General features: G+C 42.5%; 1 protein-coding gene across 3 annotated transcripts; it reads left to right on the top strand.

The window, feature by feature from the left end:
- Positions 1 to 1105: 1105 nt before the first annotated feature.
- On the top strand, positions 1106 to 24018 carry CTNNB1 (catenin beta 1). Of its 3 annotated transcripts, XM_054814073.1 has the most exons (16): positions 1112 to 1403; positions 15683 to 15743; positions 16243 to 16470; positions 16609 to 16862; positions 16947 to 17185; positions 17271 to 17472; positions 17799 to 17943; positions 18393 to 18496; positions 18595 to 18933; positions 19186 to 19344; positions 20311 to 20430; positions 20583 to 20733; positions 20822 to 20943; positions 21913 to 21973; positions 22726 to 22946; positions 23243 to 24018. In XM_054814073.1, exons 2-15 carry the CDS (start codon positions 15731 to 15733, stop codon positions 22932 to 22934), a joined length of 2346 nt encoding a protein of 781 aa, XP_054670048.1. In that variant the 5' UTR covers positions 1112 to 1403; positions 15683 to 15730; the 3' UTR covers positions 22935 to 22946; positions 23243 to 24018. The 3 variants fall into 3 exon arrangements, with proteins under 3 accessions (XP_054670049.1, XP_054670047.1, XP_054670048.1); XM_054814074.1 differs by lacking the exon at positions 22726 to 22946 and having other exon boundaries at positions 1106 to 1403; XM_054814072.1 differs by having other exon boundaries at positions 1108 to 1403; positions 22726 to 24018.
- The last annotated feature ends 1383 nt before the right edge of the window (positions 24019 to 25401 follow it).

Genomic DNA, 25401 nt, shown 5'->3' with positions numbered 1-25401 from the left:
CTTTGCCAGTGCAAGACGGTACACGCAAAAAGTCCGTAAAATATTCTGCTGTGCAAGCCCGTGCACGCCGAGGAAGAGAGTGCCACATACGTGCCTTCACAGGGCTCTGCGCGCTGAGAAAAACCTTGTGCAATTCATAATCTTTTCCTGTTTTTACGACTCACTAAAAAGACGAGGGGCGGGCGAGGAGGAGGTGGGGGGGGGCGGGGGAAGCTCGCTTCTTCCATAAAAAATAAATAAATTGCATAACGATATACTTTCTTTGGCAACTGCTTCCTGACAAATATTTACAGGGGCAGAGCGGAGCGCGTTTCCGCCGACGTGAGCGGGCCCCCCCGCCGCCGGGCCGGGCCGAGCCGAGCCGAACAGAGCGGCGGGCCGGCGGGCCAGGGCGGCAGCTTGGCGGGCTGCCCTAGACCAGCGCCGGGGCCGTTTGTCCTCGATTTAACAGCCCAGGAGTCTCACAGACTTGGCGACAAGCGTTTGAGAGAACGGAGTTTCGCTACAGCTGGTGGCGTGCGTTTTAAAAAAAAAAAAAAATCGCCAGGCAACGAAAGGCCAAATTAAAGGCGGGGGGGGGTGGGTGGGTGGAAGGAAGGGAATCACGCTCGCCTTTGCTCCCCCTCCCGCCTTAAGCGGGACCCCGAACTAATCCCCTCAGCTGCACTCCCTCCCCCGCCGCCTCTACTACACCCTCAAGCAGCAACTTCGCTCCCAGCCGGGAACTCGGATGCTTCTTCCCCACCTCCGGAATAAGGTGTCTCCGCTGTCCTCCCCTCGCTGGCCCGCCCGCCCCTCACGCCGCCGCTCCCCCTCCCCCTCCCCCTCCCCCTCCCCTTCCCCCTCCTCCGCCTCCGCCTCCGCCGCCGCCCCGGCTCGGCTCGGCCCGGCCCGGCCCGGCCCGGCCCGGCCCGCCCTGCCTCCCCCCGCCGCGCCGCCGCCGCTACGGCCTTCCCCCCGCTCGCAGCCGCTTCCCTACGCTGCTGCTCTCTGTCTCCCTCCGCCCTGGGAGCCGGGCACTATTTCTCCTCCCCCTGCCCTGTGCGCTGGGTGCCTGTGGAATGCTGCGCGCTGGGCCCGGCCGCGGCGGCAGGATACAGCCGAGCTCAGCGCTCACTATAAGAACCTCCTTGTGAGCGACGCCATTTTAAGCCTCTCGCTCGGTTCAGCGGTAGGAGTAGCAGCGGCGCTCGGGGCAAGGGGGACTATCATCGCCGCCCCGTACGGTCGCCACCCGGGAGGCGGTGGCGAGGGTACTGCTGTCAGTGAAGAGCCGAGCGAGGAGGAGGAGGAGGCGGCGGCAGGGGAACAAGGAAGGAAAGACGGACCGGACCGGGATCGCCCGGGCGGCAGCAGCAGCAGCCGGAGCCCGGGGGGACCCTGCCCTCTCGCCTCCCTGCAACGTCAGTGCCACTTTCTCTGGCGGGAACTTGGGGCGAGCCCGGGCTGGGCCCCCTTCCCTCAGCGGCCGCTGCTGCCCCGGGGAGGGCGGGAGCGGGCGCTGCGTCCCGCAGCCGTTGGGGGGTCCAGGGTGTGCCCGGCGCCGAGGCGGGAAGGACGGGGCTGGAGGGGGGCGGGGGGCGCTGCCTGAGTGGGGGTGGGAGAGATGAGGGGGAGAGGTTTGGGCTGGAAAGAAGGAGAGACCTCTTGTTTTGGGAGGTCCGGACAGCTGCGTGGTTGCGGGAGGCGGCAGCTGCAGCTCCCGAGGTGTCTCTTGGGAAGCTCGTCCTGGGGCGAGGGGGTGGTTGCTCGGGTCTGCAGGAGAAGGCGAGTCTCTGCTGCCCGGGTCTCCGTGAGAGTCTGCTCCCGGCTGCGTTTGTAGCTGAGGCCGGAGTACTTTCGTGCCCCTTCTTCCTCTTTTAAGTGTGTGGGGGAAGGTACTGACTCGCCGGTGGGCTGCAGACCACCGTTGGTGATAGGGGGAATAAATCAGGGGACGGGTTTATTTGCAGCGAATATAATTAACTAATCACGGTCACCGCAGTCAGCGGGAGATAACTAATCTGTTGCCTTGTGGGTTTTCGGTCTTAGTTGCATGCATATTTGCTGGAGAGGTTATGCTTCTGGGTGTCACCGAAATGAAGCTCCTCGGAGCTGGGAGCAGTCAAATTAAGTTTTTAACACCCACGTTACCAGAGTCTTGTAGCGAACGACTTGGGCAGCGTGGAGGCTCACATGCTGCAAGGGGAAGCGCCTGCTGCTTTCCGTTGCTGACTAGGGGGGACGACGGCGACCTCAGCCTCCCAAACTTAACGTACTTCTGAGGTGTGTGAAGCAACTTACTGTTACTCCCAGTAGGATGTAGGGTACTTGTTTCTGATTTCCCGTGGAACAGGGAGGTCCAGATGTGGTTTTTCCCGAAAGGCTTAGGTCATCTGTCTTTCGTGCGTGATCAGTTGCTCCTGGGACAGCGAGGTTTCTTAAATCTAGCAAAACCTTGAATTCTTCCCTAGCTAAAACTTGACTTAGGACGTCGTGCCCCTTCTTTTTGAATCTCTTCCCAAAAACCTCTACTGAAGATTATTTCCGTCTGGGAAGATAGGACAGGCTGTGAAGGTACTACGGGCAATTTGTGACTTTAGGAATAGTAGTATTGATCTTTGTAACCAGCTACTTCTTGATCTCTTTCTCATGGAGCAGCCATTGTTCTGACACTCTGTATATTCCAGACATCTGTGGTCCTCCCATCCCCCAAAGTATGCAAGTGGTGAATGGAAAGAGGCTGGGCTGGTATGCTGAGGTCGATAGATGGAAATCAAGGAGGGGTTTTAGTAAAACGGGATCTTTATGTGCTGAAACTATAGTAAAGGCAAATATGAGAAAAGTACCTGAAAGATTATTGGGTCTGTCTTGATGTTAAGTTCAGGCTCACCAGACAGCAGCTTACCAATTATGATTTTGCTTCTGAATGACAAAAAGGTACTACTGCAAGGCTTTAAAACAGCACAAAGGGCAAAACTTACTGGTGTTTATTGGGCTGGGTTATAATGTGAATTTCAGTAACCAACAGTCTAGGAACCTAATGTTAATCTTGCACTTTGAATAAAAAGGTGCTGACAGCTGCAGGTATGTGGCTACTGTGTCAATTGCCTAATGTATGGTACTGTTGAAAATGAGGCTATGCTTAAGTGTTCAGACAAGGCTTTAAGACTTTCTAAATTCAGCCTTTCAGTATAAAAATCATATCGAGTGTGTTGCTGTTCTGGGATTGTTCTACAAAAATGTCATATTTGCTTGGCTATTAGTTCAGGTATTTTCTGTTTAAGTATAAACTGATACGTGTGGGAATGTTCATGTTGGTCTGTATGGCTGATCATTTCAAAGAGTCTAGGAAAGAAATAAGTAAAAACATGTTGATGGAAAGGACAACGCAATGCACAATAGCTTCTAAAAGCAAGGATTTAATACAAAGTAAAGCTTGATTGACAAAGTCAGTTCTTCAAATGTTGTGTTACGTCCTTAGTAGTTTCCTTTTTCTTGCCTAAGAAGTAAATAGGCTGGGCTTCTTGCTTGATATATAGTCTGCTGTGACCATTAGCATTTTGCTTTGACTACGTGGTGTGTCGATAACTGGCTTATCAAATCTTGGCCATGAAACCTGGTTGCCCTTTAGATATATGGTTTCTTTGTGAAACTGATGTTGGTATTTCATGACTTAAGATCACCAAAAACTCAAGTTTACTCTTCAGAACACAATGTTGCAGAAGGCTAATTCACATGTAAAGACAAGTTAGTACTAGTGGCCTTTTAAATCAATTTTGCAGTATTTTGAGTGGTAGAAAGGGAAGTAGCAAGAATGGGGCAGAAAACATGGCTATTGTAAGCTTCAGTCTTACTAAGTGGAGTCAGAATGTGCAGTCTGAAACTTCTGGATAATGATGTTTCTGCACAATATTGTCTAATAGGCAGACTAGTGTGCAAATACAGCAGTAATCAAAATAACTCATGTGAATTCAGAGTTAAAGCTGGTAATGCAGGGGTTGTGGTGATCATGCAGTTGCTTGCAGCAAAACTTGTTCTGTGACTTTGGTAGACTGCATACCATGGCAGGAAAATCAGGACTGACCTTGCCTATCTTGAACATCATACTTCATGAAGCCTGATAAAACTTTGTGAGAAACTGTGGAGCAGTTGAGACTTGTTCTTTGGTTTTCCCAGCACATATTTGCCAGCTCTGAGCCCCCTGCTTTGCAGGGTGACTGTGCGGTAACTTAAAAATGGCACTGCATTAGCTTTGCAAAATACTGCAAACTCCTTGGCAGTAAGTATTGCATGTGACTTTTGTCTCTTTAGATGAAATGATTATTCTGGTCAGATGGGCAGGTGGTATTGCTGACTTTCTAGTTAAGCACTGGAAGACTTGTTTTGGGGGTGCTTTGATGTTATGAACCAACTAAATTGGTTAGACTTGCCAACATAAGATAGCCTGACAGTGGTTTGCTTCTAATATCCATTTCTAGCGCTTCATTCCAAGCTAAAACTTGCTGTACTCTGTGATCAGGCTTTAATCCAAGAGGGTAATGTCTTAATATGCTAGTGTTGTGTAGCCTGTGTCTCTCATGAGAAGAAAGGAGCCAGATAAGTGTTTTTGCCCTGATGGGTAACTTTGAGTGCAAGGGAGAGAACTAATGGAAGTCTTATTCTGGTATTTCTGTCTATATGGAACACCAAACTGATAAGGTGAGCAGGTGAAACATATACCTGTAGCTCAACTTGCCCTCATGAATCTGTTAACTCTGATTTGATGTGAAAGCAAATGTGTCCTGTGCTTTTGTTGCCTTGGAAAATGTGGGTGTAGATGTTGCTTCACAGCTTTCATTACAGAAGAACTTTTTGTTAATGCTCCAAGCTGCTTTAAGAAACAATGTACACTAGCTGGATTAGTATTGGCAGAAGTACTTGCTCTATTACTACTAAATAAACTCTGAAGCCTTGTTTAAGGAATAAATTAATTCTCTTAAAGGTTGAAAGAGTTAATCTAGTATTCTAGGTTGCTGCTTTTAAAAAGGTAGTATCTGGATCTTACTGAGTCGGCAAATGCACAGTGTGCACTGTAAGTATGTTTGCTGGAACTAGTGTTTCTAGGCTGACTTACTGTGCTAAATAGACTTACATGCATTGGAGAAATTTGCCAACTCTGCAGCAACTGTAGCAAGTAGTTCTGTATTGTCCTGGCAACAATTCAGGTGCCCTCCAGTGGCCAGAAATCTTAACATCCTAAAGGTGCTGATAAATGCTGTTGCCTTGTCAGTTTGCCTTAATTAAAAGTGAGTTGAAGAAACATAGTGTCAGACTTTATTAGCATGTTTATTGCTTAAACAGTACTTTTTTGAGTGTTGGTATGTCTTACTGTAAATACATAGTTGTTCTGACAGACAAGCAAAGACAACCACTTTCAGATTCATAAGTATTTCATTAGTGTCAGTGCAATTATGACTAATCACTGGTTTCTTAAACCATGGAGATTAATGTTTAACATCCATATTCAGGGCTGGCTGCATGGCTGCAGCCTAAGAAGTAACTAGGTTATGGTTAGAAACTTCCTGGTTTGGAAGGGAGATTTTTGCTCAATTGTTGCTGTATTTGAGTAGAAATGAATGTTTTAAGCTCTACAGAGACAGGAGGGAAAGATGCTTCTGTAATACAGTGTCTATCAACCTTCTTGTTAGTAGTGTACATGATCACGAGAAATGACTGTAGAAAGATTAAGTATCTTTTTGACACTCAAAACTAAGTGGGCAGGAAGCTTGAGGAGTGGCAGTGGTTTGTTGCTGCACTTTATTAGTGTTAAATGTGGTATAATATTTGTCTAAGTTCTCATGGCTAAATGGCCATGATGGCAGCTTTTTGTAGTATGTGGCTAGGTAAGACTAAAGAATGATGTTTGATCTTGGCTACTGCCATATCTACTACAGACATCTTAGTGAAAGTAGAGACACATGTAAATCAGTGCAAGCTGATTAGGTGAGTACTGATGGTGAACGAAACCTTAGATAGAAACGCTAGCTCATCCCCAAGAAAGGCAGGAGAGACCTAACTGTGTCCCACAAATAAGAGATGGTAACTAAGCTGTGATAATAAAACTGCCCTTAATGTTTTGCCAGGCCATGAAGATACTCAAACATTATGAATGAAACCCTAGTTGGAAATGCTTGCTAGTGACCAAAAGATCTCAAAGTAAACCCATTGCTGAACAGAAGTGAACTTAGTTAACTGTTTTGAGGTTACTTGCTTGAGTTGGTGGTGCTGAGTTGGTCAAAACAATTAAGACATAAGAGTAATGGGTTGATAATCTTGTTATGAATTTAATGCAAGTTCATAAACTTGAAACTGTCATACCAGCCCTTTAATACTGAGCTGCAAACTGCTGTCAAAGGATTGATAGGTGCATGATGTGGTGGTGAAGATTATTACTTTCATTCTAAAGCTGGATGTGTAATACCTGATTAGTAGTTGAAACAGTTCTTTGCATCTCATGTTAACATTTAAGATTATCAACAGCTCCTCTCTTGAACAGTGGAGAAGGATACATAGGTACTTGGAGCCAATCTTGCCTGCTAATAAAGTTACAGATTTTTATAGTCTTGCAGTATACTTGCTAGTGAAAAGCTCTCTTAAACTATTACTTTCAAACATGACCTGATAATTTCTGTCAGCTTGAGCACAGCTGCTGCTTATAGCTCATGGAAACAACCAGATTTTTATCGAGGACAAACAAGTACCCAGTGCAGAAAGCATAGCTCTCTTTGAGAAGATCACTCTTATGTTTGTAGATCTTGTTAGGACATGCTGGTGTACTTGCCTGTGATTTTGAATATAAAGGATTGTGTTGACAGACCTGTTGCAACTCCTGAATGCTTCTCTAGGTAAAGGGCAAAAAAATTGTGCTGTGGATCCAAATGCTAACTTCTCTGAAGTGACAACATCCAGTGCTGTGAGATTTCAGATACTACAGTACAAGTATGCCTTTAAATAGCAAAGAGTATGGACTATGAAAAGGTTCAGTCTTTACATTGCATAGTATGCCCAGCCATGTGACTCCAGCAGCCTTAGGCTCTGGCTGGCATCAAACAAAATTCTGTATGGCACCACTGATAGTTGTAAGAAATTATGGCAGTAGGTAACTCCTACTAAGTACATTTTGACTTCTCTAGGTGTCCTAATCAATATGTAATTTCCCACGATATTTCTCTAAAATGTCTGTCCTAAAGAGTAAAATACTATGCATCAAAGGTATTAGAGAACCTTTGTATGATATTGCCAGCTTCATTTGGGGGGGCATGGATGGATGGGACCTTTCTGGCAGGTTCTAAAGTTTGAAAGTTCATCTCTTAGAATGATTGTGCAGATCAGTTCCCAGGTGAACTTTATTACTTTTTCAGTAACTTATCCGATGGGCTTGTTCTGAATTCTCCAGGTTCGCATCATTTTATAGATTAGTTATCTCAAGTATTTGTTGGCTGACCATGGCTCTCAGACCAATGTTAACTGTTGCTTTATTGAAACTTCTAATGGGTTGTTTTTAAAAGGGCACTTAAACCTTAGTACCTGTGAAGACCCTGACTAATTGCACAAGCTGTTAGTGCCTAAATGCTGTGTTAGTTGCTCAAAGCTCTGTGTTTCAGCGACACTCAATGCCTACAGCTGAAGATATCCCATCTGGCAGTGAAAGCACTGAGTCTACTTCTGACAGATTTTTTGTTACCTGAACTTGGTAACAAAGTTGGTGGCTGAAGTTGCTCTTCAGCGATTGATTAAAACTCAGTGATTGATTAAAACTACCTATGTTCTGGGTGGCATTCTGTACTTAGGGTGAGCAAAACAAAATGTGGATCTGACTACACTTACGTTAAGTCTCAACTGCACTTGAAACTTAACGAGTTGTCACAGTTACCATTTGGCAAGCTGACTAGGAAGTGTGATTATTTACTAGCCTACTGTCCCTTTTGGGAGGAAGGGGAGGGTAAAACAGGTGAATGTCCTGTAGTATTAGAACACTCCATAGTGTTCCAGTCCTAATGGAAGTGAAGTGGGGTAGAATGGAGCCTTACAGCTGTGTTGTAAAGTTCTTGTGGCCCCTTTCCCTCCCCTCTGCCATGTGTGTCTAAGGTTGCATGGATTCAAAGATGAGCCTCACTTTCTGTCCTTGTAACCTGAGTTTTGCCTTCACTAGACATTTTTTTGAGGAGTAAATCCTCTTTTAATACAGCTAACCCAGTGTTTAAGTTTAGTCAAGACTACCAGATGCCTGTACTTCAGTTCCATTAAGCAATTGTAATCAACTTTCTTAGAGAAGTCTAGCAAGAGCAGAAATATTTGCATGCTGTTTGCTTTAGGTAATGAGCATGTGAATAGAAACTCTACTTTGTGCTCTTAATTGGTCTTAGATTGCTGAGATGACTGAAAATAGGCAGGCATAACACTTTATTTTGTGATGTGGCATCAAATGAACTCTTATTAAAAAAAAAAACAACTTATAAAAGCTAGTGTAGGAAGGCTCTTCTGCCTTTGTTATGAAAAGGAATTTTTAGATAACTTCTAAGACAGAAGACAAAGGCTGAAAAGCCAGAACAATTGATGTAATAGCAAACTGGAATGCCTGAAGGAAAAAAGAAATAATGAAGTGGAAATGAAGCAGCAAAAATCAGTGTCTGAAAGCAGAGGTAACTTGTAGTGAGCATTGGCAGATCTGCGTGTGCTGTCAAATACCCCTCTTCTACTTCTGCGGATTATCGGAGCTAGTTTGTTGCCTCTTTCAGTTTGTATTAAGGATTTTTAAAGCTTGGAAGTTGCAACCTGCTAACCTTTGAGAAGAATCAGTTAAGCAGATACTATTCAGGTTTCTTTGTTTCCTGACGTTTAATAGGAGAAACAGATCTTAGACTTTCAGGTCTAATTATTAAGATATCTTAAAGAACAACTCAACTGTTGTATTTAGTGGGTTCAGAAGGCATCAGTAGAATGCATGGTCTGAAGTATTCTAGCTTTGATAAATTCAAGCTGGATGGATTGCACAGGATACTGAGTGGATAGGGTACTTCAATGGAGTGAAGTATTCTTATTTGGTGGTTGGAGGGAACAATGTTAAGCAAATGTTGCTTGAAGAAATGACCAGAGCAGTTTTGTCATGAGTTAAAGTTTATGAACGAGTTTTTTTTTCTGTTGCTGTCTAGGATCAGTAGGCTGGATTTCAGTGTGGGGGTGTGCTGTGGCATGCAGGTTAAGATTCCTGTCAGTATTGGTAGCTCTTAGTTTTCAGTAGAACTACTGAAATGGTTGAAGTGGCTACATCTTGGCACATCACTTAAATATAGTAATGCTGCTCTATCTCTTGCCATGGCATTTCTTCTGAGGTGGTAATGAAGGCTACAGCTGAGTGTTTCTGTCTTCTAACCTGAAAGAAGATAGAAATGTTCTGGTTTTTTCCTTTGTGTTGGCTACATGGTTTGACTTGTTTCCTTTTGATGTTAGTTACTTCCATTTACTTAGGATATCTTCAGGTGGCCTATGACAAGATATTTTTTCCTAGTATTAAATACCAGCCTGCTGAAAGTAGAAGGAATCCTGACATTAATATGAAAAATGAAGTTTTGTATTCTGATTCCTGGTATAGATAGTAAGGTAAACCTTAACTTTAGTGTCTCCAAAAATACCCAAGTGGTCCATTGCTTTGAATGTGGTAATTTACAGCCTTAAACCATTATTTGAGAGCTAGTTTTCAATGAGTTTCACAGTAGTTCTTGTCCATCCAGGTCCTTAGACTGCTAGTCTGAGGAGGGAGGGATTTGAAAAATTGAATGTCTTAATCCAGAAGTCACTACTAGTGAGTGACTAATTTGACAATAAAGGCCCTCAAATGCTTGTAATATAACTTTAATTTCAAAATAATCTCCACTCACTGCATACAGCTGTTCCTTTCAAGGTTGACAAAGTGAGGACTGCAAATGCTGCTACTTTAGACAGAATATGGCAATGCTGTTCAGTACTTGTTTTGTGGATATAGAATGTATTTAAGGAAAACTGTTGTATTTAATCCTGTGTGGTAACTTTGTACAATAATTAAATTTTTTAAAGTGCAAGTCTTCAGAGTGAAACTCAAGCATGTTGTTTGTTCCTTCTTTGAAATAAAGTATCATCTGTTCATTAACAAGAAAAATTGTAAACTCCAACTGTCATTCCTACAACAAGCTTCCAAAATCCCTTAAAGCACACAACACTGAAACTGTACTTTCATGACTTCTTACTAATCTTGCAGAAGCATCTGATATATGAAGGGCCTCCAGAATTACCTACAAAGTATACTTTACCCCAGAGCTCAATAGAAGTCAGATAAAAATCCTCAAAGTTAAGTTTTGTTTGGAATATCACGGAGGATATGGGAGAAGAGGACTTTATCCCCATTTGGATAAGGAATAATTAAGATACAAAATGAAAGTTTCTTAAATGGAGACCTGCAAGGCAAATGATAACCTGAGAAGTTAAAAGGATTGTCATCTCCCTTAATCCAAAACTAGAATTGTCAAAGTTAGAAACTGAATGCAAATACCCCAGATCATTACTTTCCACAAGTACTACCCTTGTTTTCATCTGTGGATAGGCAATCTATGAATCATTTCTTATAGGTCACCTGTAAGTTCTCACTCTCAAATTGTAGCTGTCACATTTTCTTCAGCTAGAGTAAGACTTCTTGCTTTTCCTTTTTAAAAAAAAAAAAATTAGTAGCAGTTAAACTGATTATAGGCTTCACTCTTTAAAGGAAGAAAAATAACTGTGCTTCCTGTTAATCAGTTTAGTATGGTTCCTAATGAATATTAAAGTGACTATCTCAGTTGGATCATGTCTTCATAAGACTAAAAACAGTAGAAGGTAGGCTTGCCTGTTGCATGAGTGCTTATAGCTGTGGGGTAGGTTAGACCAAAAATTGCTTAGAGACAGGTCAGCCACTCATGCCTGAAAGAGCTTATACACCATGAAAGCTTCTTTGATGTTTCCACTATCAGTATTGTCTTGGATGACTTCCCCCCACCCCCTGCTTCCTTTTCTAGAAAACAGAATAACAACTTCATGGTTAAGATCAAAGGATTTTTTATTTACAAATCCTTGACCGAACATATTTTTCATATCTCTACTTGAAAACTAAGATGAATTAGGAAGCTTCTGCTACATTAAGTTCTTGTATTTCTGTTCTTCGCTCACAGGAATGAGTGCTGTAGTTATCTGGTGTTATTAGTTATGGAACTGAAGTTGCCTGTATATTTTGGCTACTGACTCTTTGTAAAGCAGATGCACAGGCAACATCATTGGCAGGCAGCTGCATGAAACAAGACCAGTTACAAAGTTAGACCCAAAGAATGCTTCCAGTAACACTTTGGTGGTGGTTGCAATAACTTCTGAGCACTTGGAGAAAAACTGTTTTTCAGTACATGTACTTCTCTTCACTTGTATGTAAATAATCCATGTTTTTAACTGCTGTAACTCTAACAAGATTAAGATCTGCTTGTTCTGTATAAGAAAATGTGTCATTCAGCACCAGTGGTTAATTTAAAGATGCAGTTGCTTGGCCTGTCCTAGATGAGACATAGAGCAAGACATGAAAATATGGTCAGTAGACATGTTCACTTTAAATAGATTATGGTGAATGGATGTGTCAGTCTTCATTTCTCATACATGGTTTAGTAACATGCTGCTCTCAAGCAAAAGATTTCTGGAAGACGCAAACTTTAAGAGGAGGGGAACTACTTATCAGATGAGCCAGGTGTAATCTGAGTCAATCTTAACGAGGAGATTCTATTAAGATTAAGGTAGCAACCTTGAAAGAAGATGGATACATTTTTATTTAATACAAGCTGCAAATATGAGCTGTTTCATAGACTAACAATGAAAATAGTAGATAAACTGCAGCAGAGGTGCAAATGTGCTGTAGTCTTGATACACCAGGCAGGTAAATGTCAGGCTGATATTCACCCCCCTAGATAGCCTGTTCTTCTTCTTCTCTGTAAGAGTAGAAGTAAACAATTCACTGTGCTCTGTGTTCTAATGGCGTTTAATGACTTTAGAAAGAAAATTATCTGGGTTTTACGGAAGCTGCTCACATTTGAGAAGTGCTATAGGCTTGTTGACTTCTTTGGCATATGCCTGATTCCTCTCCAAAATCCAAAGTTAATGCCTAAGTTTTATTCATTATCAAAATACTCTTCCTTTGAAAACCGAGAAATTGGAATTGTCTTCTGTAGTAACTTAAATTAGTAGCTCGCAAGCCAGCTAAGCTTGCAGAACTATTTTTCTTAGTTTTTTAGAATTCAAATGTAAGGTTGGGACTGATGGTAGTCTAGTGCAATGTCTTGTATTGCTCTTCATATGAGGGATTTAATATATATATTTAAAAAACCCCACACCTCTGTTTAAGCCCAAAGCTGATCATACTTGCTAAACAAGTGGATAGTGTCATGGGGGAGGAAGAGGGGGCTTTTGAGAAGTTAACAGTCCCATAACTCCTGACAGTACATTCACATGAACTACTATATAACATGACATTTATCAGAATTTAGACTTGAATTCTGAGTTTCAGGTAGTCTTTTAAAAATAGTGAGGCTTACTGAAGCTTGCAGTTATGCTAATGTTTCTTTGTAAGAGTCCCTCTGTCTCTTCCTGATCTGTATTACTGACCTTGACAGTGTAATGTCACTAGTCATATGTCTTCCAGTAAATTTGAATAGGAGCTTGAGTTAAAAGAGCTGATATGTGTTTCATGGTTTTAAGACTACATGCTTAATTATTCTAGCAGCGGGTTTTTTTGTTTGTTTCCACTCCCCCACGACCTCACCCCTATCCCGCATGTATTGATCCAGTTTCTGCAGGAAAATGAACAGCACAAACATTTGTACCTAGTCTGGGTTTGTTGCTCCCTTTGTAAGTGTAGCGGTTAACCTTGTCAGTGACACAGGAAAACAAGTCAGCAGCTTGTCGGCACTCAGCTTAATGCCTTGTAAAATGAGAAGAGAATGGGAATGGAAATATGGGAGAACGTTCAGTTACAGAAACCCTAAAAACAAATAGAATGTACCCCTTTTCCCTGGCTACCATTAGTCTGCAGTTATTTTGAACCCTTAGGATTAAAACCAATTTCCCATCTAAATAAAAAAAAAAATGCTACCCGGAATTGCTGGGGTGTTATGGGTGTATGAAATGCAGATTAGGATGTTAGAAACTTTCAGGTGCAGCTAGCAGGCTGATCGAAGGTCAGCGTTTCAAAGACTGACTATCTAACTGATAACACAGTTCTGCATGCTTAATTTGATATTCTTCATTGCTATTTTGTAGGTGTTCTTCAGCTTTATTTTGGAACAGTGTTGCAGTTTAGTGATTAGTCTGGTCTGTTGGATTGTACCAAATGGTACAGGTACTCTTCTGATTTCTTCAGGCTCCTGAAATTGAAACAACCATTTCAGAGTGTAGTTGCTGTAGGCCAGCTGCCTTCATTTGTGCAAATTCAGCAGTGGAAGGATATAAAAGTTGTTCTGAAGCCTCATATTGTGTATTTGAATTTGGGGTGGTAGTAAATATCTCAAAGCATACTCAATACTCTTGGCTGGTACATCTACCAGTATGTTAACTTCAAACCTAGTTTGGTGATCATTTTTATTAGCAGTCTCCTGATGGGAGGAGACAAGAGAGGTTACAATAAAAATAGATCTTCTTTTGTGCTAAGCATATTACAAATTGTATATAGCAGCTAGATCTTGTCCAGTTTTCTATTGGAAATGTTGCATCTGGCTTACAGTGAGGACTAGGGGGAGCAGACACAAATTTTACTTTCAGTACTATTCCACTTCTTTCTTTTTGGGAGTTGTTAGTGAGGCTGACAAAATAATGCTTAAGACCTGCAGGGACTTATCAAGCTTTTGTATAGGCGCTTCCTCCAACTTACTACTTGGGAATTTTTGTATTAATGGTGGACTGACAGCACGACTTAGTTTTTCCTTCTTAGTACAACTGCTACTCCCAAACTCCTAATAGCTCGTTGGAAAAATACAGTGTTCGAGGGACTGGAAAAAAATGGTTGTATTGTCAGTGCATCCTCCATGCAGATTGTGAGGAGTAGACTGAGTTGGCCAGTCTCTCCCAGGCTGTGGAATAGGACTGGTTTAGGGACCTAAGCATTTCCAAATGCATAGCAGGGTACTTAACTGCATGTTGTGTTATGTCTTAAATCAGCTTAATGCTGCTTATCTGCTGCAGATGCATATCTACTGTCCATTTTAAAAGAGCCAGGGAAGGGTTGTTGCCAAAAGTTGTGGGAGCGCAGAGTCAGGACAAACAGCACTGGCATTTGTACAGCAGAGTAACGAGTTTGCTCAGGAGCTGCTGGAGTATCCTGCAGCTGGCTCAGAGACAGTGATATATAAGCTTGCCTCAGACGTGCCTAACCTATTCAGTGAGACTAAAACTACAGGCCTGTCTTCTGTTTAATTATGATTTTCTAAAAGCTACTCCTGAAGGAACCTCTTAAAACTGGGAAATCTGTCTTTACACAAATACAGTGTCAAATGGACTTTGTTCTCCTGACACAGTACTGCAAACCTGTCCTTTAAAGAGATTAGTGGCTTGCCTTTACTTAATTGTCTAGGAATGTTTTGATCAGCATAGCTCTAACACCCAACGGCACATTGAAAGCTGATTGCTGGAAGAGATGGTTTTGCTCACTGCACTAGTTACCACTACAAATGTTTCTGCTTGGCTAGCTCCCAGAATAGGCTGTCACCAGCTCTGTGTCTGCTGAAAACAGTGTTGGACTGTTGGGGGAAGGGGAGCAAACAAAATAAAAGTATGACAGCTTTTTGAGTGACCTGTTGTGAAGCTGTAGCCTCAAATTTCTCTTTTTGGGTTAGTGAAGAGACTGCTACAGATTTATGGTACTTCTGTACCTGCTTGGTGATATCAAATGGAGGTGCACACTTAAGATTTTGATAGGGCATTTGATCATATTTCAGTTTCTTGCCCCCAATTATCTTGATTTTCTGCAAAATAAAAAAAAAAGTTTGGTGACTTAATGTGTGCAATTAAAGGAGAGTGTTCATTTATAAGGCTGGTTCAATTTTCAGTTTAACTTCAAGGAAGAGTATTTTGTGTAGCAAGATAACTTTTTTCTTGTGGTACAGGAAAAGAGTAAAGGAAGAGGTTCAATTATAACTCTTCAGGTAGCCTTTCTACCACTGAAATAATAGCTTGCCTTAAACAGTCATTTCAGCTTTCGTTGTGAAAATCTATGTTGTAGCCCCGTATCAGTTTTGCTAGTATCTTATGAGTAGCTGTCTTTGAGAGAAATGAGCAAGTCTGACATTTAGCCCTTGTCTTTGCGGCATGTCCACACTGTGGAATTTATTTAATGTCTGGACTTCATCTTATGCAAGGATAAAGAAGTAAAAAATGGCTCTATCATGGTCAGTCTTCAATTCTTTTTCTCTTGCAGCTTTAAGAAGAGAAAAAGTCTGGGTGATACATCTCATTCTTTTGTGTCTCTGTCCATGGGGGTTTGCGAATTAGTATTTGAATGTACTCACTGTAGTAATGAAATGGCAAGATACGCGAAGTCTTAGTTTGCAATTCTAGTGTTCTAATATGAAATGCTGTCTTACTAGCTCTGATTGGTGTTTAATAAATTCTAACCTTGGTCTTTTTTTAGGGTCTCTGAAAGGTAGCAGGAAAGAGTTCTGGGAGCACAACAAGGAACATGGCAACCCAAGGTATATAATGCGTCACAATTTCTGTTACTAGAATCTAGCAGTTCTAACAAAGAGCAGTTAAACTGGCTCCTTATTTCCCTTTTTAAACTTTTTAAAGTCACTTGGATTGAATAATGTCTGCACTACTACATTAATGAATACCTTACACTGGAACTCAAACCTGCCAACAAGTTTGTCATTGTAAGCATTTTGGGTCCCTTATGTACAGTCAAGTACATAATCACAGTATGTGGAAAAGGGAACCTTTAAAGAGCAGACTAAGATAGTCACAATAGCAGTGATTGCACTGCCTATTAGTCGGGTTTATAGATGTCTGCATTGGTTCAACGTAAAGCCTCAGTTTAAAACTTCTGTCTCGCTTGCAGTGCTACCTCTGCAGGGTTGAGGTAGTTGATTATAACAGTTTATTGTCATTTAAAATCTGTGTCATCTCTTGAAGGATTAATGCATGCTGGAGTAATGGAACTAAATTTAATTGTTCAACAATGATTTCTTACAGCTGACTTGATGGAGTTGGATATGGCAATGGAGCCAGATAGAAAAGCAGCAGTCAGTCACTGGCAGCAACAATCATATCTGGACTCTGGTATCCATTCTGGTGCCACAACAACTGCTCCTTCCTTGAGTGGCAAGGGAAATCCTGAAGAGGAGGATGTGGACACGACACAAGTCCTGTACGAGTGGGAGCAGGGATTCTCTCAGTCCTTTACCCAGGAGCAAGTTGCTGGTAAGGCCTTTTCTATTACGCTGGTTTGCTTAGACATGCAGCTTAACAACACAGAAACCTAAATACTGAATTATTACTAATCTAGAAGGTGAGTTTTTTTATTCCTAGTTTGAAGTAACAATTTACTTTGTTTTTCAGATATTGATGGCCAGTATGCAATGACTAGAGCTCAGAGAGTGCGTGCAGCTATGTTCCCTGAAACACTGGATGAAGGAATGCAAATCCCATCCACGCAATTTGATGCTGCTCATCCAACTAATGTGCAACGCCTGGCTGAGCCATCCCAGATGTTAAAACATGCTGTTGTTAATTTGATAAACTACCAAGATGATGCTGAACTTGCAACTCGTGCAATCCCAGAACTGACCAAACTGTTGAATGATGAGGACCAGGTCAGCATTTTCTTTGCCCTCGGTGTAGCTTGCTTGTGGGGCTCCTTCAATAACCTTAAAAGCTTTTTTCAAATATTTCTGTAGGTGGTGGTGAACAAGGCTGCAGTTATGGTTCATCAGTTATCCAAAAAGGAAGCGTCTCGCCATGCTATCATGAGATCTCCTCAAATGGTGTCTGCTATTGTACGTACCATGCAAAATACAAACGATGTGGAAACAGCCCGTTGTACTGCAGGTACACTACACAATCTCTCACATCACCGTGAAGGCTTGTTGGCAATCTTCAAATCAGGAGGCATCCCTGCTTTGGTTAAAATGCTTGGGTATGTGGACTACTAAGATAGTATTTGTGTTTGTTAGTTTGAACTGGTAGGTGCAAGTACTCAAGAGGTTTTTTTCCTTCTGTAGGTCCCCAGTGGACTCTGTGCTGTTCTATGCCATTACAACTCTTCACAATCTCCTGTTGCATCAAGAAGGAGCCAAAATGGCTGTCCGTCTAGCTGGTGGGCTGCAGAAAATGGTTGCCTTGCTCAACAAGACAAATGTCAAATTCTTGGCCATCACAACGGACTGCCTTCAGATTTTAGCGTATGGCAATCAAGAAAGCAAGGTAAGTGCCTCTGCTATTGAAGCACTTAAAAAAAGCAAGCTTGCTATGAATGACCTAACAGTTCCTGTGTACCTTATTCTGAATCTTCAGCCATGTTGGGCTTTTGCCGGTCAGTCGTGACCTGCAAGAGGTGAGGGATGCAGGAATTATTTTGTGGAAATGCAGTCCTGCTTATAGTGAGACCATAAAGCTTACAGACCTGACCAGCCGATGGGAACAGTTTTTCAGAGATCTCTGACCTATGATGGGTGTAAGCCAGCAACAATTACTACCTACTGACATGCACAGGAAGTGACACATAAATGTTACTTTTTGCTGTCTTTCAGCTGATTATTCTGGCAAGCGGTGGACCCCAGGCTCTAGTAAACATAATGAGGACCTATACTTATGAGAAACTATTGTGGACCACAAGTAGAGTGCTGAAGGTGTTGTCAGTCTGCTCCAGCAACAAACCTGCTATTGTTGAAGCTGGTAAGTACCTTGTACCCATGTTAACTTAAAAAGCTCTACAGTACTGCAGGATCAGTACATTTCATGTAAGAACAGCAGCATCAAAAATCAAACTTGAATTGGTCCTTCAGTCCATAACTAGTTTTGGAGGCCTTTAGTATACAGAAGTATAAAAGGCAGTCTGATTATAAGTAACTCTCTACGTTGTTAGCTGGATGGCTTAGTGGCCGAGCATTGTCAGAATGGCCCCTTTAGAATATGCATGCATTTAAAAGGTCCAGTGTCACAAAAAGAATTTCAGGGTTTTTTGTCTTCTGTGTGGTGAAGGGTTAGGGCCTAGCCCTGTTATGATACTAATGCCAAGAAAAATCCAGAAGCTTGTGAGGTATGCACTCACGCTTTAAGGGAAGAGAAGGACCTTCACAAGATGAGCATCTGAGTAATGGTATCAAATCTGTACAATGTTCTAGGTGGGATGCAAGCTTTGGGACTCCACCTCACAGATCCAAGCCAGCGTCTTGTCCAGAACTGTCTCTGGACTCTGAGAAATCTGTCAGATGCTGCAACAAAGCAGGTAAATGGCTCTTCTAAGGGATCAGGATCAAAAGCTAACACAGTAGAAGAAAGACTAAATTTTTCCTCCCCCCCCCTCCCTTTTTTTTTTTTCCCCAGGAGGGAATGGAAGGCCTTCTAGGAACTCTTGTTCAGCTTTTAGGATCAGATGATATTAATGTTGTGACTTGTGCTGCTGGCATTCTTTCTAACCTTACCTGCAACAATTACAAGAACAAGATGATGGTGTGCCAGGTTGGTGGCATTGAGGCTCTTGTGCGCACAGTTCTTAGGGCTGGAGACAGGGAAGACATCACAGAACCTGCTATTTGTGCGCTCCGTCACCTCACCAGCAGACATCAAGAAGCTGAGATGGCTCAAAATGCAGTACGTCTCCATTATGGGCTCCCAGTGGTGGTTAAACTGTTGCACCCACCATCACACTGGCCTTTGATCAAGGTGAGTAATAGTTAACAGCTTTCAAGGCTGAAAACTGGTGCTTTTTAAATGTAATTTTAACAGTGAAAAACTGTTTCTGAGGTGTTGGGGAACGTAACTTGTCTAATGGGAAAATTGTTTCAGTTGAGCAACTGAGTGTGTTGTCTCTTAGAGATTTAAGCATTTGGGATCAACTGATGAAAAAAATAAACTGCTAACAGCAAGCGTACCCCTCATGATCTTTTTATTCCCCACCCCCTTTCTTAACTGCAGGCTACTGTGGGTTTGATCCGCAATCTTGCTCTCTGTCCTGCAAACCACGCCCCGCTGCGTGAACAAGGTGCTATTCCAAGGCTAGTTCAGTTGCTGGTTAGAGCACATCAAGATACCCAGCGACGTACTTCTATGGGTGGAACGCAACAGCAGTTTGTGGTAAGTGGCCACCATTAACTGAAGTTTAAGTGTAAAACTTGTCTCTCAAACTCCTCAGATGGCAGCATGCCTTAACCATGTATTGTTTGGTCTACGTAGCTGTTGTCTTATCTTCATATTATTCTCTTGGCATGCTCATAATTCTGTCTCAGCAGACCCGAAGTTTTTCTTTAAATAACTAACTAAATAAAAATGCCAAAACCTTGGTTCTTCTTTTACTTTGACCATTTAATTCTGAACGCTGTAGATAATAGAAATACTGGTTTTGCTTACTCTGGCAGGGCAAGTAGTTCTCTACCAGGAAACCAGAACTGCCTCATCCTTCTCAGAAGTATGAGTTTAAGAATGCTATCACAGCTCATTCATTGCGTATTTTCAAGGGTGCTTATTGCTGTAAAAGTACTGAGAAGTTGTATGTGCTCCATACTTACTACCTGTTTAGGTACCAGGTCATTGTGGCAAGATCAGTCTTGATTTTTTTGCCCCATTAAGCACACTAACAAAGGGGAGGTTGCCTTAGCATGGGCAAGTAAATGGAAGCAACACCTACTAGTGTAGGAGTGTGGTTAACACTTGCAGAGGCAGGAGGGGGCCTCTTCATTACTGATAACCACTGTTTCAAACTTAGTAAACTGCCAAGCTAATTCAGCTTGGAGAAAAAAAGCCAGTGTTGTCAAACATGAAGTTTATAATGAACTGAAATAAAAATGAGCACTGAGAGGAGTTCCACTGAGATGCTTCAGTTACTGAGTTTAGTTGGATAAACTGGGCTGACTCCCAGCAGGGATGTGAAGTTTGAAGGCCAGCAGTAGATAGTGGATGTGAGCCCTGTTGGGGGAAGAGGATTTGTGCAGGGGACAAGCTTGGTTGATTTGTTGACAAGGGTGATCAGCTTTTTGACAGTCATTTTAGAAGATGGCATGCAATATATCAACTTCAAAAAGTGTCTTTTCTTTCCCTAACTAGGAGGGTGTGCGTATGGAAGAAATTGTTGAGGGCTGCACTGGAGCCCTGCATATTCTTGCACGTGATGTTCATAATCGAATTGTAATCAGGGGTCTAAATACCATTCCACTATTTGTGCAGGTAAGCAAGAGCTCAAGAAAATGCTATAGTACGTACGAGGAAAACGAGTAAAATGGCTCTTATCCTCCCTTGGTAGAACTGCTAAGTCAGATTGTGCTGAAGAGCTTGTTTCAAGTAGAAGAGCTAAAGAAACCTTTGTGTTTTGGTTGCAGTTGTTGTACTCTCCCATTGAGAACATCCAGAGAGTAGCTGCAGGTGTACTTTGTGAACTGGCTCAAGACAAGGAAGCAGCTGAAGCAATTGAAGCTGAAGGTGCAACTGCCCCTTTAACAGAACTGCTTCATTCTAGGAATGAGGGTGTTGGTAAGTGAACTGAAAAGATAGGTTTCCCACTTGGGTTAGAAAAGTTGCTAGAAGACTTGACTACTGAAATCACTCTTCCTGTCGATAGCAACATACGCAGCTGCAGTGCTGTTCAGAATGTCTGAGGACAAACCACAAGACTATAAGAAGCGACTTTCAGTTGAATTGACAAGCTCTCTGTTCCGGACTGAGCCAATGGCTTGGAACGAGGTGAGTTGTGTCTTTGTATTAATGGTTCCTTGGGGAGACCTTGCTTCCAAGCCCTCCCTCCTTTCAGTAGTGAAGCATAGATGCCATCAGTGATACAGGCCCAGAAGAACTGTGTACATTTCTGTGCTGCTTGTATTCTAATGAACAATGAATGCAAAAATTGAGGGATGAGTGATAGGAGGGAAGCATAAACATAAAACATACCCTGTGAGGCTTCTATTAAGCAAACAATATAGGATTAATAATCTTGGGGTGGGGATGCAACTTGGGTTGTGAATTGAGTTTTCAGACTTGAATATGTTTGCAGGAAGATTATCACACATTGCCTGTTTTATGCTTAAAGGGTGACACAGTGAACTGAGACTGAAAACAGTGTGCATGGGGTAGAGGGAAAGTTTCACTGAGTTTCTGTCTTCCCCCAGATTCTTAAGATTCAGGAGCCTCGCTTGTCTTACATTGTATGTATTTACTAAATAACGGACAGCAGCCCAGTGCTTACTCTTCTGTTTTCCTAAAATCTGTATCTACCACAGTAATGTGAAAAAAAAGCTAAAACGGAATATCTTTTTGAGATTGGAGTTGGGCAATTAACTTCTGTAATTGGACAAACTGGGGGAGGTCCCTTCAGAACTCTTTAACTGCTCTATTGCTGGCTCAGGAGTCTCTGAACAGCTGACTTGCTGGAGTTGGGCAGCTGTACCTGAGGACAAGTGTTCCTAGACCTGCCCCATCTTTTTTGTTCTATGTGATCTATGGATTCCTCTGCCTAAATCTGGCTGTTATATATTGGATGCAGATGCTTGGACAAAAAGGCATTTTGTATTCACAGAAGTACCATGCTGCAGTGCTCACTGCAGAAGAGTTGCTAAAAAGGGGCAAGCTTCAAAACTCCTTAAAAACTCAGAATTACTAGTGCTGGCCCAAAGACCTGACATTGAAACTGTTTTGTAACTTTTTGTGTACATCTAGACAGCAGATCTTGGACTTGATATTGGTGCCCAGGGAGAACCTCTTGGATACCGCCCAGATGGTATGTCTCCTCCGTTCCCCTTGACTAAACTTAAGTTGGATGAAGTCAAGTCATAGATTTTAAAGGAGAACTGCAAATGAGCGAAGAGTGAATTACTCTTCAGCAAGGTATTGCAAACTGACAGGCAGATGGGGAACTGCCAGTTCAAATAACTGGTTTCTGCAACACCACTGGCAGCACTGAAATGGGAGCTGTATGAATGTGTGAAACTGGTGTCTCTTGTCTGAGTCTTGTGGGAGAATCTCCCACTGAGCTGTTGTTTCCAGAAATCTTTTAAATTCTTTACAAATGGACTTGACAATTCCAATAGTGCAGTTTTTCTTTAAAACAAAAGCTGGTATTGAATGTATTAGTCTGTAAGTGTCTATAGACTCGAACGCAAGCCTATCCCTAAGGATTCTAAGCTATTTTTGACTAGTCTTTCAGAAGCAAGTCTACAGTCTTGGAGCCTGGTTTTGCTGCAGTATTGTTGAATTTTAGTACTGTTGATTGTGCAGACTAATGGCTTGGCTGGAATCTGCTCGTGCTTCTGACTGCAGTGTGCTTTGTCTGCAGAATCGTACTGTAAGGCTGTTTCGAACAATGGAATAGCCATTAAGGGCAGGCAACAGATTGTTTTGAACTTGGCTGAACTAGAATAAAATTAGATGGCTACAAAGATCTTCTCACACACTGATACTGGCGGCTTCTGATGCATCTAACATCTGTTAACATTATGCTTTTTTTCCCTCTGCCACCTTTAACTTTCTTAGATCCTAGCTACCGTTCTTTCCACTCTGGCGGATACGGTCAGGATGCCTTGGGTATGGACCCTATGATGGAACATGAAATGGGTGGCCACCACCCTGGTGCTGACTACCCAGTTGATGGTCTGCCAGATCTTGGCCATGCCCAGGACCTTATGGATGGGCTGCCTCCAGGTGACAGTAATCAGTTGGCCTGGTTCGATACTGACCTGTAAATCATCCTTTAGGTAAGAAGCTCCAACCTTGAATTTAAAAACAAAACAAAAAGAGAAAAAACAGATGACTGGACTGAGGACTTGGTTGGCAGGGAGGGATTGGCTGAGTTGGGTCCCGGTGTGCCAGAACAGTGAATAAACGCTCTGGAAACACATGATCAGTACGCTCCAAACTGACTTCTGCCGTGAAGTGTGGAAGTAATTAACTGTAATGTCTTGTGCACTGGCTTCATGCAGTCTTAATCTGTGAAAACAGCCCTTTACTCAGGAACGCTGACACCTGTTTTGTTTTTTTTTTCTCTTTGCAGCTGTATCATCTGAATGAACTTGCGTTGATTGGCCTGTAGAGTTGCTGAGAGGGCTCGAGGGGTGGGCTAGTATCTCAGAAAGTGCCTGACACACTAACCAAGCTGAGTTTCCTATGGGAACAATTGAAGTAAACTTTTTGTTCTGGTCCTTTTTGGTCGAGGAGTAATAATACAAATGGATTTTGGGAGTGATTCAAGAAACGAAGAATGCACAAGAATGAATTGCAAGATGGAATTTATCAAACCCTAGCCTTGCTTGTTAAAAATTTATTATTTTTTTTAAATCTCTGTAATGGTACTGACCTTGCTTGCTTTGGAAGTAGCCTTTCTTTTTGCAGTAATTGTTGTTAGGTTTTTTTTTTTTAAAGTCTCTCGTTATAGTTATAGTGAATATGCTACAGCAGTTTCTAATTTTTAAGGATTGAGTAAAGGTGTAGAACACTAATTCATAATCGCTCTAACTGTATTCTGAATAAAGTGTAACATTGTGTAGCCTTTTTGTATAAAAAAACTAGACAAATAGAAATGGTCCAATTAGTTTCCTTTTTAATATGCTTAAAATAAGCAGGTGGATCTATTTCATGTTTTTGATCAAAAACTTTATCTGGGATATGTCTGGGTAGGGGCCAGTAAGAACTGTTTATTTGGAACCTTGTATTGGACAGTTTACCAGTTGCCTTTTATCCCAAAGTTATTGTAGCCTGCTGTGATACAGATGCTTCATGAGAAAAATGCAGTTATAAAATGGTTCAAAATTAAAGTAAACTTTTAATTCACTCTGTGTCAAATTATTTCAGATCAGAAAGTATATTTGAGTGTTAACGAGTTTTCTGAAAATTGTCCTGGAATTGCCAAAAACCAGTGGAGGAAGCCAAGAACCCTCCTGCTGAGGAACAGTTACCCTTTAGAGCCCTGAGCCCTCATGACTTCAAGAAGTGAGAACAGGGCATTACCTCAGCTCTCCAGCTGTGCACTGTGACAAGGGTCAGCTTAAGATCCTTTGCTTGCAAACTGTCACCTGGTTCAGTAGCTTAAACCCATTTTCATGTGTCCTCAGTCTTCAGTTACCGTGTGAGCTAAGACCCTCTTTTGCTGCTGAGGCAGTGCCTGGGTAGTTGGAAGCAGGGAAGGTGGTTCTTAAACTGCCAGCTTGCTCATAGACCCCACGCATCTGCACGGGGCAGCTGTTGCCAGCCTTGCTGAGAGCAAACGCTCCCAGGCAGCTGTACTTGCGTGCAGCGGTTTGCCAGCAGAAGACCGGAGGAGGTCTTGGCTGCAAAGGATCACAGCTCGGGTTAGGATCCCAGGGTGCTGGGAGCTGAATGGAATTACAAAACAGACTGCCCCCCTCCCCTTGTGTTTGCAGAGCAGCAGCACTGTGGCTGTAGAGGGGCAAGTCTCACCCAGCCATTCAGCTTTGTTCTGCTCAGTCGCACTCACGCTGGAAGACTGTTACTGTAAAACACTTTACCAAAGAATAGCCAGCAGCTAGCTTTTCCTCTCTTTTATAACTCCAGCTGTTAAGCTAGGGAAAAGAGATTGTGATATTTAAAGTAAATTGATGTAAAACATAGAAGGTGAAATGGGTTTGTTTACCTACGGATGTCTGCTTGTATGTGAGAACAGGGCTGTCCAGGTGCAGCAGGAACATGCCATTGTTGCTTGGAAAGATGAATGTTAAAAAAAAGAAGTGGTCATACTACCAGACTTAGCCACACAACGCTAGCTCAGGGACATGGAGAGTAATGGAAGTTAACTCCTTTACGTACCGTGGCATCTCCTAGCTCCAGAGGATGCTTCCTAGAGCATCAACTTGTACTGGGGATAAATGACAAACTGCCAGGCTCAGCTCACCAGCTTTCAAAGAGGAGCCCCGGCCAGGAGCGCTGGTGGCTGACAATGACATGCCACCAATGCAGCTTAAGCTGTGCAGAGCTAGGCAACTGAGGGATGCGCATTCGCATGAAAAACAGCCCATGCTACTGGGGGGGGGGGGGGAAACAACCAAAAAAAAAAAACCCTGATAAACATCTATCATGCATATGTGCCACATACACACAGCCTCTGCGTGATCACAGGGGTTGGTTCTGGTTGTGCAAGCTGAAGTATATTGCTAGTCATAGCATGAGGTCACCCCTTAAAATGAAGAGCCAAGGCAT

Source organism: Grus americana, chromosome 2 (genome assembly GCF_028858705.1).
Source record: "Grus americana isolate bGruAme1 chromosome 2, bGruAme1.mat, whole genome shotgun sequence".
NCBI classification, from domain to species: domain Eukaryota; kingdom Metazoa; phylum Chordata; class Aves; order Gruiformes; family Gruidae; genus Grus; species Grus americana.
The sequence above is the reverse complement of the archived record's forward strand: the minus strand, read 5'-3'. Positions and strand labels throughout refer to the sequence as shown.

Coding starts and splice junctions, on each gene's coding strand:
- CTNNB1 (XM_054814072.1), top strand. Junction 16,863..16,946: donor TGTTGAATGATGAGGACCAG/GTCAGCATTTTC, acceptor ATATTTCTGTAG/GTGGTGGTGAACAAGGCTGC. Junction 18,497..18,594: donor CAGATGCTGCAACAAAGCAG/GTAAATGGCTCT, acceptor TTTTTTCCCCAG/GAGGGAATGGAAGGCCTTCT.